Source organism: Dama dama, chromosome 20 (genome assembly GCF_033118175.1).
Source record: "Dama dama isolate Ldn47 chromosome 20, ASM3311817v1, whole genome shotgun sequence".
NCBI classification, from domain to species: Eukaryota; Metazoa; Chordata; class Mammalia; order Artiodactyla; family Cervidae; genus Dama; species Dama dama.
Window position 1 is genome coordinate 83349235 of NC_083700.1, and position 20053 is coordinate 83369287.

General features: G+C 41.2%; 1 protein-coding gene across 3 annotated transcripts in view; it reads left to right on the top strand.

The window, feature by feature from the left end:
* Positions 1-20053, top strand: part of LOC133041275 (cytochrome P450 2J2-like) — a 36353-nt gene that overhangs the window by 10345 nt on the left and 5955 nt on the right. For 2 of the 3 annotated variants that reach the window (XR_009689208.1, XM_061121741.1), the window contains exons 5-8: positions 1231-1407; positions 16507-16648; positions 16997-17184; positions 19864-20002. Coding sequence is in view for 2 of the 3 variants with exons in the window: in XM_061121741.1 (XP_060977724.1) it covers positions 1231-1407; positions 16507-16648; positions 16997-17184; positions 19864-20002 (646 nt within the window). In the remaining variant the exon portion in view is untranslated. The remainder of the gene's footprint in view (positions 1-1230; positions 1408-16506; positions 16649-16996; positions 17185-19863; positions 20003-20053) is intronic. The other variant, XM_061121742.1, reaches the window with a different exon arrangement.

Consider the following 20053-nt stretch of genomic DNA (forward strand, 5'->3'; position numbering starts at 1 on the left):
AAATACATGGGGAGACAGTGGAAACAGTGTCAGAGGTTTTTTTTGTTTTGTTTTGTTTTGTTTTTTGCTCCAAAATCACTGCAGATGGTGACTGCAGCCATGGAATTAAAAGCTGCTTACTCCTTGGAAGGAAATTTATGACCAACCTAGACAGCATGTTAAAAAGCAGAGACATTACTTTGCCAGCAATGGTCTGTCTGGTCAAGGTTATGGTTTTTCAGTGGTCATGTATGGATGTGAGAGTTGGTCTGTGAACAAAGCTGAGCTCCGAAAAATTGATGCTTTTGAACTATGGTGTTGGAGAAGACTCTTGAGAGGTCCTTGGATTGCAAGGAGATCCAACCAGTCAATCCTAAAGGAGATCAGTCCTGGGTGTTCATTGGAAGGACTGATGCTGAAGCTGAAACTCCAGGGCTTTGGCCACCTCATGTGAAGAGTTGACTCATTGGAAAAGACCCTGATGCTGGGAGGGATTGGGGGCAGGAGGAGAAGGGGATGAGAGAGGATGAGATGGCTGGATGGCATCATCGACTCAATGGGCATGGGTTTGTGTAAACTCCAGGAGTTGGTGATGGACAGGGAGGCCTGGTGTGCTGCGATTCATGGGGTCGCAAATAGTCAGACACAGCTCAACGACTGAACTGAACTGAAACATTATCATTCTTGATGTTGTCACAGAGGCCAATGGAGCTGAACTAAGAGAGAGTAAGATGGCAGCGAGTGATAGCAGAAGAGGGGACAGGAGTGGAAGAGGCCAGCTCCTGTAGAGCTCCAGGCCAGGAGAATGATGTAGAATTTGTCTAAATGTCATGGAAAATCTTTGCAGGATTGAAAGATAAATAGTGGAATGATCTGATTAAATTGTTAAATGATCTCTCTGCCAGCTCAGTGGAAAATAGACTGGGAAAGGGGTTGAGTAGAGAATCAGGGAAATTGTTGGGAGGCCTTAAAGCATCTAGGTGAGAAATGTTGGGGCTTTGTCCTAGAATGACAAAACATGGAGTACTGAGAAGTGGTCTGAAGATGGTTCTATTTTGGATGGAGTGCTGAAATGCTTTGCCAGAGGGGAAAGAAGAGTGGTATGACAGAGAAGATGAGTCAAGGGTGATCCCAAGGGTTGAGTGTTAGAAAAAAAAAAAAAAAATGTATAAAAATACAATGGTTTCCTTGTCTTCAAAAGTAGAAATCTGGTACCCTCTTGTCTTCAAGACTTTTTGTTTTCTCCATCAGCTCTACAATATCTTTCCAAGGATAATGAATTTCCTTCCGGGTCCACACCGAACACTCTTTAGTCATGTGGAGAAAATGAAGATGTTCGTTGCCCGTATGATTGAAAACCACAAGAGAGACTGGAATCCTGCTGAAGCAAGGGACTTCATTGATGCTTATCTCCAGGAAATAGAAAAGGTGAGGGAACCTAGGTGTTTTCCTGAGTAGTGTTCTTAGAGAGCGAATGAGGCAATTCTGACATCTTATTGCTGCTGTAAGAAATCACCACAAACTTGGTGGCTTAAAACAACCAACATTTATCAAGTCAAGGTGGGGGCAGGGCTGGCTCTTTCCAGGCTTTAGGGCAGAATCCATTGATGGGAATTTCCAGAGCCTAAAAGCTACCTGTACCCCTGAATTTACGCCCCTTTCCTCCATCTTCAGAGCCATCAGTATAGTTTTTTCTCTTCCACCATCCTCATGTATTCTCTCAATGTGCTCCTTGCCTCCTCTTACAGAGACTCTTCTGATTATAATGGGTTCAGTAGGATAATCCATATCAAAATCATTAATTTCATCACATCAACAAAATTCTATCTGTCAAAAAATATTTACCAGTTCCAGAGATCAGAATATGAGCATCTTTGTGAGTCATTATTCAGCCTACCACAGGGTTGGAAAAATAGAGACACTATTTCAGAGTGTGCTGCTGCTACTAAGTCACTTCAGTCGTGTCTGACTCTTTGCGACCCCATAGACAGCAGTCCACCAGGCTCCTCCGTCCCTGGGATTCTCCAGGCAAGAACACTGGAGTGGGTTTCCATTTCCTTCTCCAATGCGTGAAAGTGAAGTCGCTCAGTTGTGTCTGACTCTTCACAACCCCATGGACTGTAACCCACCAGGCTCCTCTGTCCATGGGATTTTCCAGGCAAGAGTACTGGAGTGGGGTGCCATTTCCTTCCCCTATTTCAGAGTGTAGGGATATCATTAACTCAGAATACAGATATATTCAAAATAAAGATATTGGTTTAAGAGTATTTGCCTTGCGGTCTTTCAGTTCAGTTCAGTTGCTCAGTTGTGTCCAACTCTTTGTGACCTCATGGGCTGCAGTATGCCAGACTTCCTTGTACAACACCAGTTCCCGTAGCTTAAACTCATATCCATCGAGTCGGTGATGCTATCCAACCATCTCATCCTCTTTTGTCCCCTTCTGCTCCCGCCTTTAATCTTTCCCAATATCAGGGTCTTTTCAGATGAGTCAGTTCTTCACATCGGATGGCCAAAGTATTGGAGCTTTAGCTTCAGCATCAGTCCTTCCAATGAATATTCAGGACTGATTTCCTTTAGTATTGACTGGTTTGATCTTGCAGTCCAAGGAACTCTCAAGCGTCTTTTCCAATACCACAGTGCCACAGTACCAGTTCTTTGGCCCTCAGCTTTCTTTATGGTCCAACTCTCACACCCATACATGACTACTGGAAAAACCATAGCTTTGACTAAATGGATCTTTGTCGGCAAAGTAATGTCTCTGCTTTTTAATATGCTGTCTAGGTTGGTCACAGCTTTTAATCCAAGGAGCAAGCATCTTACTTTTTTTTTGCACATGGCTGCAGTCACCATCTGCAGTGATTTGGAACCCCAAGAAATGAAGTTTGTCACTGTTTCCATTGTTTTGCCATCTATTTGCCATGAAGTGATGGGACCAGGTCCCATAATCTTCACTTTTTGAATGTTGACTTTTAAGCCAGGCTTTTCACTCTTCTTTCACCTTCATCAAGAGGCTCTTCAGTTCCTCTTTGCTTTCTGCCATAAGAGTGATATCATCTGCATATCTGAGGTTATTGATATTTCTCCCAGCAATCTTGATTCCAGCTTGTGCTTCATCCAGCCCAGCATTTTGCATGATGTAATCTAAATATAATTTAAATCAGCAGGGTGACAATATACAGCCTTGAGAAGCTCCTTTTCCAATTTGGAAACAGTCTGTTGTTCCATGTCCCGTTCTAAATGTTGTTTCTTGACCTGCATACAGATTTCTCAGGAGGCAGGTAAGGTGTCTGGTATTATCATATCTGTGAGAATTTTCAACGGTTTGTTGTGATCTGCACAGTCAAAGGCTTTGGCGTAGTCAATAAAGCAGATGTAGATACTTTTCTGGAACCCTCTTGCTTTTTTTTAAAATGAATCCACCATAGTTACACATATATCTCCTCCCTTTTGAACCTCCCTTCCATCTCCCTCCCCATCCCACACCTCTTGGTTGATACAGAGCCCCTGTTTGAGTTTCCTGAGCCACATAGCAAATTCCCATTGGCTATCTATTTTAAATATGGTAATATAAGTTTCCATGTTACTCTTTCCATAGATCTCATCCTCTCTTCCCCTCTCCCCGTGTCCATAAGTCTATTCTCTATGTCAGTTTCTCCACTGCTGCCCTGTAAATAAATTCTTCAGTACCATTTTTTCTAGATTCCGTATATATGTATTAGAATATGATATTTATCTTTCTCTTTCTGACTTACTTCACTCTGTATAATTGGTTCTAGGTTCATCCACCTCATTGGAACTGACTCAAATGCATTCCTTTTTATGGTTGAGTGATAGTCCATTGTGTATATATACATGACTTCTTTATCCATTTGTCTGTAGATAGATATGTAGTTTGTTCCATGTTTAGCTATTGTAAATAGTGCTGCAATAAACAATGAGATACATGTGTCTTTTTCAATTTTTGTTTCCTCAGGGTATATGCCTAGGAATGGGATTGCTGGGTCATATGGTGGATTTATTCCTAGCTTATTAAGGAATCTGCATACCATCTTCCAAAGTAACTGTATCAATTTACATTCCCGCCAACAGTGCAAGAGTGTTCCCTTTTCTCCATACCCTCTCCAGCATTTATTCTTTGTAGACTTTATGATGATGGCCATTCTGACTGATATGAAGTGATATCTCATTGTAGTTTTGATTTGCATTTCTCTAATAATGAGAAATGTTAAGCATCTTTTCATGTGTTTTTTATCCATCTGTATGTCTTCTTTGGAGAAATGTCTGTTTAGGTCTTTTTCCTGCTTTTTGATTGGGTTGTTTGTTTTTCTGGCTTTGAGTTGTATGACCTGCTTGTATATCATGAAAATTAATCCTTTGTCATTTGTTTCATTTGCTATTATTTTCTCCTATTCTGAGGGTTGTCTTTTCACCTCGCTTATAGTTTCCTTTTCTGTGCAAAAGTTTAATCAGGTCCCACTTGTTTACTTTTGTTTTTATTTCTGTTGCTCTAGGAGGTGGGTTCCAGAGGATCTTGCTTTGAGTTACATCATTGAGTGTTCTGCATATGTTTTCCTCTAAGAGTTTTATAGTTTCTGGTCTTACGATCAGGTCTTTAATCCATTTTGAGTTTATCTTTTTGTATGATTTCAGGAAGTGTTCTAATTTCATTCTTTTACATGTAGCTGTCCAGATTTTGCAGCACCACTTATTGAAGAGGCTGTCTTTGCCCCCATTGTATATTCATGCCTCCTTTGTTAAATAAGGTACCCAGGTGTGCGTGGGTTTATTTCTGGGCTTTCTATCTTGCTCCATTGGTCTATATTTCTTTTTTGAGCCAGTACCATCTTTTCTTGATGACTGTAGCTTTGTAGCATAATCTGAAGTCAGGAAGGGTGATTCCTCCAGCTCCATTCTTACTTCTCAAGATTGCTTTGGCAATTTGGGGTCTTTGTGTTTCCATATGAATTTGTTCTGGTTCTGTGAAAAATGTCTCTGGCAACTTGATAGGGATCACATTGAATCTGTAGATTGCATTTGGTAGTATAGTCATTTTCATAATATTGCTTATTCCTACCCAGGAAGATGAACTATCTCTGCATCTATTTATGTTGTCTTTGATTTCTTTCATTAGTGTCTTATAATTTTCTGTGCACAGTTCTTATGTCTCCTTAGGTAAGTTTATTCCTTGATATTTAATTCTTTTTGCTGCAGTGGTAAGTGGGACTGAGTCCTTAATTTCTGTTTCTGATTCTTCATTGTTAGTATATAGAAATGCAAGTGATTTCTGTGTATTGATTTTGTGTCCTGCAACTTTGCTAAATTCACTGATTAGCTATAGTAATTTTCTGATACTATCTTTTGGGTTTTCTATGTACAGTGTCATGTCATCTGCAAACAGTGAGAGCTTTTCTTCTTTTCTGATCTGGATTCCTTTTGTTTCCTTTTCTTCTCTGATTGCAGTAACTAGGACTTCTGGAATGATATTGAATAATAGTGGTGAAAGTGGACACCCTTGTCTTGTTCCTGATCTTAAGGGGAATACTTTCAGTTTTTTGACATTGAGTATAATGTTTGCTATAGTCTTAAAATTTATGGCCTTTGCTATTTTGAGGTAGGTTCCTTCTATGCCAATTTTTGAACCATTTTAATCTCAAATGATTTTTTTTAAATCATAAAAAGAAACACCTGGAGTAACAGGCAAATTTGGCCTTGGAGTATGGAATGAATCAGGGCAAAGGCTAATAGAGTTTCGTCAAGAGAACGCACTGGTCATAGCAGACACCTTCTTCCAACAACACAAGAGAAGACTCTACACATGGAAATCACCAGATGGTCGACACTGAAATCAGATTGACTATATTCTTTGCAGCCAAAGATGGAGAAACTCTATACAGTCAGCAAAAACAAGACCGGGAGCTGACTATGGCTCAGATCATGAACTCCTTATTGCCAAATTCAGACTTAAACTGAAGAAAGTAGGGAAAACCACTAGACCATTCAGGTATAACCTAAATCAAATCCCTTATGACTATACAGTTGAAATGAGAAATAGATTTAAGGGACTAGATCTCATAGACAGAGAGCCTGATGAACTATGGACGGAGGTTCGTGACATTGTACAAGAGATAGAGATCAAGACCATCCCCATGGAAAAGAAATGCAAAAAGGCAAAATCGTTGTCTGAGGAGGCCTTACAAACAGCTGTGAAAGGAAGAGAAGCAAAAAGCAAAGAAGAAAAGGAAAGATATTCCCATTTGAATGCAGAGTTCCAGAGAATAGCCAGGAGAGATAAGAAAGCCTTCCTCAGTGATCAATGCAAAGAAATAGAGGAAAACAACAGAATGGGAAAGACTAGAGATCTCTTCAAGAAAATTAGAGATATGAAGGGAACATTTCACACAAAGATGGGTTTGATAAAGGACAGGAATGGTATGGACCTAACAGAAGCAGAAGATATTAAGAAGAGGTGGCAAGAATACACAGAAGAACTGTACAAAAAAGATCTTCATGACCCAGATAATCACGATGGTGTGATTCCTCACCTAGAGCCAGTCATCCTAGAATGTGAAGTCAAGTGGGCCTTAGAAAGCATCACTACGAACAAAGCTAGCGGATGTGATGGAATTCCAGTTGAGCTATTTCACATCCTGAAAGATGATGCTGTGAAAGTGCTGCACTCAATATGCCAGCAAATCTGGAAAATTCAGCAGTGGCCACAAGACTGGAAAAGGTCAGTTTTCATTCCAAAACCTAACAAAGGCAATCCCAAAGAATGCTCAAACTACCACACAATTGCCCTGCTCTCACATGGTAGTAAAGTAATGCTCAAAATTCTCCAAGCCAGGCTTCAGCAATACGTGAACCATGAACATCCAGATGTTCAAGCTGGTTTTAGAAATGGCAGAGGAACCAGAGATCAAATTGCCAACATCCACTGGATCATCAAAAAAGCAAGAGAGTTCCAGAAAAACATCTATTTCTGCTTTATTGACTATGCCAAAGCCTTTGACTGTGTGGATCACAATAAACTGTGGAAAATTCTGAAAGAGATGGGCATACCAGACCACCTGACCTGCCTCTTGAGAAACCTGTATGCAGGTCAGGAAGCACAGTTAGAAGTGGACATGGAACAACAGACTGGTTCCAAATAGGAAAAGGAGTACATCAAGGCTGTATATTGTCACCCTGCTTATTTAACTTCTATGCAGAGTACATCATGAGAAACACTGGGCTGTAGGAAGCACAAGCTGGAATCAAGATTGCCAGGAGAAATATCAATAACCTCAGATATGCAGATGACACCACCCTTATGGCAGAAAGTGAAGATGAACTAAAAAGCCTCTTGATGAAGGTGAAAGAGGAGAGTGAAAAAGTTGGCTTGAAGCTTAACATTCAGAAAACTAAGATCATGGCATCTGGTCCCATCACTTCACAGAAAATAGATGGGGAGACAGTGGAAACAGTCAGAGTTTATTTTGGGGGGCCCCAAGATCACTGCAGATGGTGATCATAGCCATGAAATTAAAAGCCGCTTACTCTTTGGAAGGAAAGTTATTACCAAACTAGATAGTATATTAAAAAGCAGAGACATTACTTTGCCAACAAAGATCCATCTGGTCAAGGCTATGGTTTTTCCAGTGGTCATGTATGGATGTGAGAGTTGGACTGTGAGGAAAGCTGAGCACTGAAAAATTGATGCTTTTGAACTGTGGTGTTGGAGAAGACTCCTGAGCGTCCCTTCGACTGCAAGGAGATCCACCCAGTCCATCCTAAAGGAGGTCAGTCCTGGGTGTTCATTTCAGCTGAAGCTGAAACTCCAGTACTTTGGCCACCTCATGTGAAGAGTTGACTCATTGGAAAAGACCCTGATGCTGGGTGGGATTGAGGGCAGGAGGAGAAGGGGACAACAGAGGATGAGATGGCTGGATGGCATCACCGACTCAATGGGCATGAGTTTGAGTAAACTCTGGGTGTTGGTGATGGACAGGCAGGCCTGGCGTGCTGCGCTTCATGGGGTGTCAATGAGTCAGACACGACTGAGCGACTGAACTGAACTTAACTGAATCATATATGGGTGCTGTATTTTATCAAAATCTTTTTCTGCATCTATTTAAATGATATGGTTTTTATCTTTCAATTTGTTAATATGGTATATTACATTGAATGATTTCAGTATATTGTAGAATCCTTACATCGCTGGAATAAACCCAACTTTATCATGATGTATGAGCTTTTTGATGTGTTGCTAAATTCTGTTGCTAAAATTTTGTTGAGGATTTTTGCATCTATGTTCATCATTGATGCTGGCCTGTAGTTTTCTTTTCTTGTGTTGTCTTTGCCTGGTTTGGTATCAGGGTGATGATGGCCTCGTTGAATGAGTTTGGAAGTGTTCCTTCCTCTGCAATTTTTGGAAAGAGTTTTAGAAGGACAGGCAATAGGTTTTCTCTAAATGTTTGATAGAATTCTCCTGTGAAGACATCTGGTCCTGGGCTTTTGTTTTTTCGGGAAATTTTTGATCACAGCTTCAATTTCAGTGGTTGTATTTGGGTTGTTCATAATTTCTATTTCTTGCTGGTTCAGTATTTGAAGATGGAACTTTTCTAAGAATCTGTCCATTTCTTCCAGGTTATCCATTTTATTGCCATAGAGTTGTTCATAATAGTCTCTTATGATCCTTTGTATTACTGCACTGTCTGTTGTAACCTCTTCTTTTTCATTTCTAATTTTGTTGATTTGATTCTTCTCTTTTTCCTTGAAGAGTCTGGACAAAGCTTTGTCAATTTTGTTTATCTTCTCAAAACCAGCTTTTAGTTTTATTAATCTTTACTATTGTTTCTTTCATTTCTTTTTCATTTATTTCTGCTTGGATCTTTATGGTTTCTTTCCTTCTACTAATTTTCAGATTTTTGTTTTGTTTTGTTTTTCTTTTCCTAGTTGTTTTAGGTGTAAAATAGGTTGTCTATTTGATGTTTTTCTTGTTTCTTGAGGTAGGATTCTATTGCTATAAACTTCCTCTTAGTTTATGGGATGCTTTTGCTGCATTCCATAGGTTTTGAGTTGTCGTGTTTTCATTGTCATTTGTTTCTAGAAATTTTTTTATTTCCCTTTTGATTTCTTCAGTATCCTGTTGGTTATTTAGAAATGTATTGTTTAATCTCCAAGTGTTTGTGTTTCTTACATTTTTTTCTTGTATTTGATATCTAGTCTCATAGAATTGTAGTCGGAGAAGATGCTTGATATGATTTCAATTTCTTAAATTCACTGAGGTTTGATTTGTGACCCAAGATGTGGTCTGTCCTGGTGAATGTTCCATGTGTACCTGAGAAGGTGTATTCTTCTGCATTTGGATGGAATGTCCTGAAGATATGAATGACATCCATATCATCTAATGTATCATTTAAGACTTGTGTTTCCTTATTAATTTTCTGTTTTGATGATCTGTCTATTGGTGTGAGTGGGGTGTTAAAGTCTCCTACTATTATTGTGCTACTGTCAATTTCTCCTTATGTCTGTTAGTGTCTGTCTTATGTATTGAGGTGCTCCTATGTTGGGTACATAGATATTTACAATTGTTATCTCTTCCTCTTGACTGTTCCCTTGATCATTATGTAGTGTCCTTCCTTATCTCTTGTAATCTTCTTCATTTTAAGGTCTGTTTTGCCTGTTATGAGGATTACTGCTCTGGCTTTCTTTTGCTTCCCATTTGCAAGGAGTATATTTTTCCATCCTTTCACTTTCAGTCTATATGTGTCTTTAGATCTAAAGTAGTTTTCTTGTAGACAGCATATATATGGGTCTTGTTATTGTATCCATTCAGCCAGTCAGTGTCTTTTGGTTGGAGTATTTAATCCATGTACATTTAAAGTAATTATTGATATATATGTTCCTATTGCTATTTTCTTAATTGTTTGGGGTTTGACTTTGTAGATCTTTTTCTTCTCTTGTATTTCTTGACTATATAAGTCCCTTTAACATTTGCTGTAAAGCTGGTTTGGTGGTACTGAATTCTCTTAACTTTTGCTTGTCTGAAAAGCTTTTTATCTCTCCATCAATTTTGAATGAGATCCTTGCTGAGTACAGTAATCTTGGTTGTAGATTTTTCCCTTTCAGTACTTTGAATATATCCTGCTGTTCCCTTCTGGCCTGCAGTTTCTGCTGAAAGATCAGCTACTAAGCAGATGGGGTTTCCCTTGTATGTTACTTGTTGCTTTTCCCTTACTACTTTTAATATTCTTTCTTTGTGTTTAGTCTTTGTTAGTTTGATTAGTATGTGTCTTGGTGTGGGTCTCCTTGGGTTTATCGTAAATGGGACTCTTTGTGCCTCTTGGAATTGACTATTTCCTCTTCCATGTTGGGGAAATTTTCAACTATAATCTCTTCAAAAATTTTCTCATACCCTTTCTTTATCTGTTCTTCTTCTGGGACCCCTATAATTCGAATGTTGGGATGTTTGTTATTGTCTCAGAGGTCTCAGGGACTATTCTCAGTTCGTTTCATTCTTTTTACTTTATTCTGTTCTTTAGAAGTTATTTCCACAATTTTGTCTCCCAGCTCACTGATTCCTTTTTCTGCTCAGATATTCTGATATTGATTCCTTCTAGAGTATTTTTAATTTTAGTAATTGTGTTGTTTGTCTCTTTTTGCTTATTCCTTAATTCTTCTAGGTCTTTGTTAATTGATTCTTGCATTTTCTCCATTTTGTTTTCAAGGTTTTTGATCATCCTTACTATCATTATTCTGAATTCTTTTTCAGGTAGTTTGCCTATTTCCTCTTCATTTATTTGGACTTCTGTGCTTCTAGTCTGTTCCTTCATTTGCATAGTGTTTCTCTGCCCTTTCATTATTTTTTTTTTTAACTTATTGTGTTTGAGGGCTCCTTTTCTCAGGCTTCAAGGTTGAATTATTTCTTCTTTTTGGTTTCTGCCCTCCTAAGGTTGGTCCTGTGGTTTGTGTAAGCTTTGTATAGGATGGGATTTGTGCTGAGTTTTTTGTTTGTTTGTTTTTCCTCAGATGGGCAAGGCTGAGTGAGGCGGTAATCCTTTCTGCTGGTGATTGGGTTTGTATTGTTTTGTTTGTTGTTTAGATGAAGCATCCTGCCCAGGGTGCTACTGGTGGTTGAGTGATGCCATATTTTGTATTCAAGTGGCTTCCTTTGTGTGAGTTCTCACTATCTGATACTCCCTGGGGTTAGTTCTCTGGTAGTCTAGGATCCTGGAGTCAGTGCTTTCACTCCAAAGGCTCAGGGCTTGATCTCTGGTCATGAACAAAAATTCCACAAGTGGTTTGCTATGGTTAATATTAAGTGAGATTAACACAAATACTGCAAACCAAGAAACCAAAGATGAACCCCTGACAAATGGTGGTTACAAAATCAGGTAAATAATAAATAAAATAACAGAATATACACATATACCCATAAGTAAAGTCAAAACAGTCCAACAAAAATCAAGTAGAGTAGATTGACCAGGTGAACAAAGGAAATAAAAAATTATATTTACCAGTTAAGAACAAAACTAAAGCACAAACTGGAAAACAAAACTAAGTCAAGGTGCAAATAAAGCACTGAAAGCAAAAGTAACAAATATGTTGAGAGAAAAGTAAAGAAAGAAAGAATAGATATGCAAAGTTAAATAGACATGGATGCAGAAGATTTATATACATTAAAGATTAACTGCAAAAGGAAAGAAGAGTAGGAAAGGCAAACCAATGAGTAAATGTAGAAAAATATACAGTAGGTTTAAAAAATTAAAATTATAAAGAAGAGAAGAGAAAAAAGAAAAAAAACAAGATTAAAAAAATGAAGAAGAAAGAAAAAGGAAAACTCCACAGAACTGCAAAAGCCCAATATAGAGGCAGAGGTTTATAACAACAGTAAAAAGTGTCACTGAATACTCACACAGACACACACACACACACACACACACACACACACACACACACACCCATAAGCAAAATCAAAACAGTCCAACAAAAATAAAGTACAAAATTAATAGATTAACCTGGTGAACAAAGGAAACCAAAAATTATATCTACCAGTTAAGAATAAAACTAACTAAAGCACAAACTGGAAAAGAAAACAAAAGCAAGGTGCCAATTGGGGAATAAAGCAATGAAAATGAAACTAACAAATATACTGAGAGGAAAGGAAAGGATGTAAAGAAAGAAAGAATAGATATGTGAAGTTAAATAGAGGTAGATAAAGAAGATTTATATACATTAAAGATTAACTGCAAGGGGGAAAGAACAGTAGGAAAAGAAAACAAAGGAATAAATGTAGAAAAATAATAATAGATTTAAAAAGTCAAAAATTAAAATTAAAGAGAAAATTGTAAAAAAGGAAAACTCCACAGAACTGTGAAAGCCCAACATAGAGGCAGAGGTTCATAACAACAATAAAAAGTGTGACTGAGAAAAAATAAAGCTCAAAAGCTTAATTAGATTTCATAGTGTCAATAAAATCAACAACTACAACAGAAATGGGGGGGGGGGGTAGGGAGGGGAGAAAAAAAATCCAAAAGAATCTACAGAACAAAACACAAGAATAATAAAGGTTTTCCTTGAGTCACTGCTGTCAGAGTCCTTTCCCTCACTGGGAGTCACAGTCCACCTCACCTCCACAGGATGCCCTCCAACACTGTGCTGATCTCTGACCTGCTGTGGGGGCAGCTCAGGTTCTAATCTGGTCCTACTCCTGTGTGTTCTTCCCTCCAATGTCCACAGCTATTGGAACTAGTGCATTTTCTTCTGTGTGAGCTCTCAGTGTCCTTTTATATATTCCATAGACACAGAGTCTGCCTAGTTGATCCTGTGGGTTTAATCTGCAGCTTGTACAGCTGGTGGGAAGGTTTTGGGTCTTCTTCCTTAGCCACACTGCCCCTGGGTTTCAATTGTGGTTTTATTCCCACCTCTGCATGTGGCTCATCCACCATTCACTGGGGTTTGCTTCTGAGGCTGCCCTGGAGGACTTGGATTTGCCCTTGTGAGAGCCAGCTGCTTGGGTCGCAGGGGTTCTGGCAGCACCAGGTACTCAGAGGAGTTGTCAGCTAGGGCAGCAGGAAATATAGTCCTCTAGAAGGGTATGACAACCAGTATTGGCCAATGTGCTTCAGTATTCTTACCTGGAGAAGCCCCCCAACAGAGAAGCCTGCCAGGCCACAGTCTACAGGGTCGCAAAGAGTTGGACATGAATGAAGTGATCCTGTTTGCATAGATGCAAGACTTTTCTTTTTTTTTTTTTTTTTGGCCTGTGGCAGCTCTGCCCCAGTGAGAGCTGAGCGTGAAGGTGGCGCAGCTTGTGGGGACCCTGGCAGCACCAAGTGTGTGGGGACATGGACTGCCTCCATCTCAGGAGTTATGGCCCTCTCAGAGTCTTTTTCAAGCCTCTTGTAGCTGGTGCTCCGAAGGCCTCTTTGGCCAGCCTTGCTCTGTAGATCTGCCCATTCAGGCACTCAGAGGGCCCCCTCACCTGCGGTCCTTTTCTGTTGTTGGGCACGTGAGGCACACAGAGGGGCCCACCTGGCTGGGGTCCTACTCTGTAGATCCGCGCATCAGGCACTTAAACAGGCACCCTGGGTAGGGTCCTACTCTGTAGTTCAGTGTCTCAGGCATTTGATGGGCCAGCCTCTCTACTGTTCAGCTGGGGATGCTGGTATGTGAGGAAAGAGAGAGGCTATGGTGATGGCTTTGCTTTCATGGCTGCCCGGGTTTTCTCCACAGGCATTTCCCACCATAATCTTCTTGTTCACATTCCCTCGATCTGTCTCTCTGTAATCAACAGCAGCCCTCACCCTGGGATTGCTCCACAATCCCTAAACTCCATCTCCCAGCCGTTGCAGCTTCCAGGGGAACTGTGTCCCTGTCCAGGGTATGTATGGCTGCAGCAAGGACTGTCTGGTTCTCATTCCATTTAGGCTGCCACAGATCAGCTGTTTCACTCTCAGCCTTAAATGTTTCTCCTCTGACTCAGACAATTGCCCCAATGTGGGGATCAGACCCCTGCTTCAGTTCCCCCACAGGCTAAGAGCAGGTCCAGTCCTACTGACACTCCTCTTTTTTCCCCTCATTCCCTCATCCTACTGAGTTCTGCATGGTTCTGTATATTGTTTTCTGCTGGTCAGGTCCTCCTGTCCACTCTCAACTGGTATTCTACATGCACATCTGTGTCTGAAGGTATATTCCTGATGTATCTGTGGAGAAAGATGTACTCCATGTCCACCTACTCCTCTGCCATCTTATTCTCTTCCTCAAGCTTCCGTGAGGTTTCTTTAAAGAGAACCATAAAGGTGTGTGTCATGAGCTCTTCAAAGCATTTTGCCTGTGGATTGGAGCTTACAGATGTCCCCTGCCAGTTCCCAGCTAGGGGTGGGACGGTGCTGCATTGAGCTCCTCATAAGCGCCCCCGGTCTTGCTGATCTACTCAGAAGTGGTCAGTGTGATTGGTCTCTCTTGCTGTTTTGATGATCCAACAGATGTTGGCAATTTGATCTCTAGTTCCTCTGTCTTTTCTAAATCTGGAACATCTGGAAGTTCTTGGTTCACGTACTATTGAAGCCTTGCTTGGAGAATTTTGAGCATTACTTTGCTAGTGTGTGAGATGAGTGCAATTGTGCAGTAGTTTGACATTCTTTGGCATTGCCTTTCTTGGGGATCGGAATGAGAACTGACCTTTTCCAGTCCTATGACCATGGCTGAGTTGTCCAAATTTGCTGACATATTGAGTGCAGCACTTTAACAGCATCATCTTTTAGGATATGAAATGGCTCAACTGGAATTCCATCACCTCACTAGCTTTGTTCATAGTGATGCTTCCTAAGGCCCACTTAACTTCACATTCCAGGATGTCCGGCTCTTCGTGAGTGATAACACCATCATGGTTATCTGGGTCATGAAGATCATTTTTGTATAGTTCTTGTGGGCATTCTTGCTACCTCTTCATAATATCTTCTTCTTCTGTTAGGTCCATACCATTTCTGTCCTTTATTGTGCCCATCTTTGCATGAAATGTTCCCATGGTATCTTTAATTTTCTTGAGGAGATCTCTAGTCTTTCCCATTCTATTGTTTTCCTCTATTTCTTTGCACTGATCACTTAGGAAGGCTTTCTTATCTCTCCTATCTGTTCTTTGGGAACTCTGTATTCAGATGCATATAGCTTTCCTTTTCTCCTTTGCCTTTAGCCACTCTTCTTTTCTCAGCTACTTGAAAGGCCTCCTCAGACAACCATTTTGCCTTTTTGCATTTCCATTTATTGATCACCGCCTCCTATACAATATCATGAACCTCATCCATAGTTCTTCAGGCACTTTATCAGATCTAATCCCTTGAATCTATTTGTCACTTCCACTGTATAATCATAAGGTATTTGATTTAGGTCATACCTGAATGGTCTAGTGGTTTTCCCTACTTTCTTCAATTGAGGTCTTGGAAAGCCCAAATACTGCCTTTTCAGTCTAATGCTCTGCCCGTATCTGAAAGACCTGTACACAGTAAGAAAAAGAAGCATTGTTTCATTAATACCCATACCAAAGTCCAATCCACTACCCCTTTCCCAGTTCCCCAGTGCAGAGCACAAGCAAACATGAGTCAGATGTCAAAGGTGAGCCTCAAGTGGAGGACTTTTGCCTTCCTCCATCCTCCCTATTTCATGCACTTTCAAATGTTATTTGTAAGATGCGTGGAAAAGGCCAAATAGGTTACATGTCCTTTAACATAGTAAGCCCTCTGGTTAATACTCATCACTGCATCAGTGTCATCATTTTTGACTCATTTTCAACTCTTGCAGTTGAAATAACTGTGCATTTTTCTCTGCCTCCTGTTTCACTTTATTATTATACCATTAATAGAGGCATTGATTTCTCCTGAGAGGAAGCGATTTCACTTGTTATAAGGTGTGCAGGTGTGCGACCACACACAGAGGAACACTGACACTTTGAAGCTTCTGTAGGGAGCTGGTGAAGATGCTGAAGTGCCATGAGGAATGTCTGTTGGAATCAGGGAATTTTAACCTAAAAAGGAGGATGTTAATGAGAAATTATGAAAACTGTTGTAGTTCAGAGAAATTCATTGTATTCTTTATGATGACAGTACAAACATTTGTTGAGAATTTCTTATATGACCTTTCCATCTCACACAGTTCATCATGCCAATTGAAGGATGAGTATTGAACATAGTTTGAAAGGTTTAGTAACTTGGTCAAGTCATACACATAGTGAATGGTGTGGCTAGTATTGGAACCCAAATATTATTATATTTCCAATATAATAATATACTATTATAATAATAAATAATAGACTCTCCCAAAATGTGGAAGTAAAGAGGATGTCTCAAATTTCACCCATCCAAGGTGACAAGTGGGGCAGGAGTATGCTAATGATACTGCAATAATAAGCCTCTGCCTGCTGAGATGGTCAAAGGAAAAGTCATTTCTCTTGAGGGAATCTCTCCTCCCATGTTCTCACTAGGATGAAGCCACCTATGTTGTGGCAACTAAGAACCATCTGGCTAAACCAATAATCACTGTATTTTCTAGCATAAGGGCGATGCTGCTTCAAGTTTCCGTGAAGAAAACCTCATCTACAACACCCTGGACCTCTTCTTTGCTGGAACAGAGACAACTTCAACTACCCTGCGCTGGGGGCTGCTCTACATGGCCCTGAACCCCGAAATCCAAGGTGAGCTCATTAGTGGATGGGCCTACGCCAGGTCAGTATGCTTACATAAATTAGTTCATCTATGTCTCAATATTCCTCAAGGGCATGTTGATTCACCCTCACTAATAAGAGGAACCTGAGGCTCACACAGCTTTAGGAACTCGCAGCAGGAATGTGGTTGAGCAAGAGTTTTCCACCTAATTTGTCTCACACCAGAGCCCACTTCCCACTCTCATGCCTCAGCTGAGAAGCTAGTCTGGAGAGCCTAAGATAGCCATTTTGATGCTGGTTATTTCATTCCTTAACTCAACCAGACTCAAGGAGAGTTATGGAAAAACAGAATAATAGAACCACCTCTGCTTTTTTCAGAAAAAGTCCAAGCTGAGATTGACAGGGTGCTCGGCCAATCACAACAGCCAAGCACAGCCGCGCGGGAGTCCATGCCCTACACCAACGCTGTCATCCACGAGGTGCTGCGAATGGGGAACATCATCCCTCTGAACGTGCCCCGGGAGGTGGCAGTGGACACCACCCTGGCCGGATACCACCTGCCCAAGGTAATAAGGCCCCACTCGTAGCCTCACGTCCCCAAGCTCATATTTTAAATGGTGGTTTCTCACCTGGACAAGTGACGTGTTTTCTTGTCTTAGCGAAATACGTCCATGGGGAGAGAGAGATATAATTACTAACCTAATACTGGATATTTTTCTCCATGTGGGGTCTTCAGAACATTATCAAATCAATGGTAATTGGTGTTCTGAAGGAGAACGGAAATTCCTACGTCAAGCACGTTCAGGCAAAGGCTGAATTTTCCCTGCTGTGAAATTTCTTATTTTTTTACTGCGTGATGTGCAGGCAGCAATTCTCCGTCAGCCTTTGCCATGAAGTCCTTTTCTTTGTCACGGGAGGGCTTCTGATAGGATAGTGACTTGCCAGATTTATTTTTGGAAAATTCTGCTTCACAATCCTGGGGCTATAGAATGTTAAAATATGAGGGAGAGTTGAGACCTCCTGGGCCATCACATTAAACAGGTGTTTCTAATGTAATATCCCCACAGGTATTGCCTTGACTTACAGTCCCTTGATGGGACTACCTCACAAGAGGATCAATCCAAATCTGTGCACATTAAATATCGTAAAAGGAGAGAACTAATGAATGCTTTTTAAGGAGGGTTATGTACTATGAACTATACAGATTCTTTCAAAATGTCTTAATTCTCAATCATTCTCATTTTACGAATATACATCAAGACTCAGAGCTGTTTGATCTTGTATAAGATCCCTTGGCTACAAAGATCCCAACAAGAGTTGGGTTAAAGAACTAGAAGTGTTCTGATGCCCAGGTTCATCTTTTTTGTACTACACCATGTTCTCGCGCAGGAGTTGCTTCATTTGACTTGTTTCCAAGAGTCTTCCTGCAACTGTTCTCAGCAGGGCCCTGTTAAATTCCCTCTCCTCAAAAGGCAGTCCTGCTCTCTCTCTGCCCATCACTCCTAGGATCTCAGCAAACAGCTATCCTCTGCAAGATAGTGTCTCACCTGAACACTGCAAATATACAGTACCTTGCTTTCTCGCCACCTTGGTCTATTTCTGTGGATCCATTCCAATCTGATTCCCTCTGTGTATTGAACCTGGTGTTGATCTCAAGGCAAAACTGGAAGGAAAGAGCCCCTTTGGAAGCTCACCTTGGTCATGGTCCCTGCAGCCCTAGGAGAAAAAGCGATTCCTGCAGCGATTGCATTTATTATTTTCTTGCTGATTGACCATTTTATGGGTGAAGTCTGAGGTCTACATGATATTACAGGTGATCTTCACATATTCATAGCCATTCAGTTAGCTCCAGAGAACCATGGGAGCTCAACAGACTGGTTCTGCAAGATTTTTTTTTTTTCCTGATGTAGTATTCTGTGAGGACTAGAACAAATCCCTGGGTGGGGAACTTGCAACTGGAAAACAATTACAATATAGAAATTCTGCCCACAAGAGTGAAAGTCCTGAGCCCCAAGGCAGTCTTCCCATCCTGGGAGTCTGGCAACACGAGGAGGAGCCCCGAGGAATCTGGCTTTGAATGCCAGCAGCTTTTGATTGCACGAATTCCACAGCACTAGAGGAAACATCAGCTCCACTCTTGGGTCATACGCTCACTAGCACCCAGGGAAAAATAGCAGTGACCTCATAAGAGACTGGACCAGACCTACATACTAATATTGGAAGGTCTCCTGCAGAGGCAAGGGGCAACTGGGGCTCATGGCAGGGACAAATACCCTGGCACCAGCAGGTCTAGTGAGGATCCCAGAGGCCACCATGCAGAAATGTATGGGAACAAGTGGTATGACCAAGAAACTGAAAGACGCTTGATATAGTGGGAGTGCAGGCAGAAGGACCATGACTCAGATAGAGGCAGGTAATGTGTCCTTAATATAAGAGTGCTGGGAAATATTGGAGTATATCCATCAAGTGCCAGATGTAGTGGGTGGATAGCAGTGACATAACCAAATCATGTCCAAAGTTAACTCTGCTTTCTGTGTGTGAAGCACTATGAAGGTGGGAGAGGATATAGAGTTGTAGTTAGGCCTACTGTAGGAGTGTGGACAACCAAGGTAGTACCTTGGACCAGGAAGTGGAGGACATAACATGGAGGTGATAGAATCAAGAGGAATTTCAAGGAAAATTGACCAACCTGGTTGAAGGATGGGAGACAATAGGGGGGACTCCTGGGTTTCTTGCTGTGTACCAGGAAGGACAGTGGTTCCTCCCACTGGGTGACCTGATTCTATCATTTAATCTTCTGTGGAATGTGCTCAATAATGAAGGGAAGAGAGTTGGAGAATCTTAGATGAATGAGACATTTTTCATGATGGAGAAGCTGCCATGCCACTGAGCAACTGGGTTGATTTTGGTCCAGAACTGCCTGCCCACTGTCACATTCTTCTCTTACTGATGCATACACCTTCCCTCCCATGTTCTACACTGACAAGTCCCTGAAGAGATCCATTCTGCACGCGAGTAGTCACACTTCCCTGACACAGTTACCAGCAGACAGTTTCAGTCCACCAGTGTAAGCTGTCCCGTGGCAGAGAGCATGGCCGGCCTCAGAAGATGGTGAGCTGGGGAGGCTGAGGGAGTTCAGAATGCTGTCGGCCCTGGACCCCAGGCTGTGGGAGCTGGGGGACTGCCGCCCCTCTGCACACCTGTGTTGAGTGATGTCTTGCATGAGTCACTTCTGTCTTCTCCAGGGCACCATGGTCATGACTAACCTGACTGCACTGCACAAAGACCCCGCAGAGTGGGCCACCCCTGACACCTTCAATCCAGAGCATTTTCTGGAGAATGGACAGTTTAAGAAAAGGGAATCCTTTATGCCTTTTTCAATAGGTGAGTAACAAGAAATAGGAGCATGGGGATCGAGTTCCTCTCTCTGCCCTC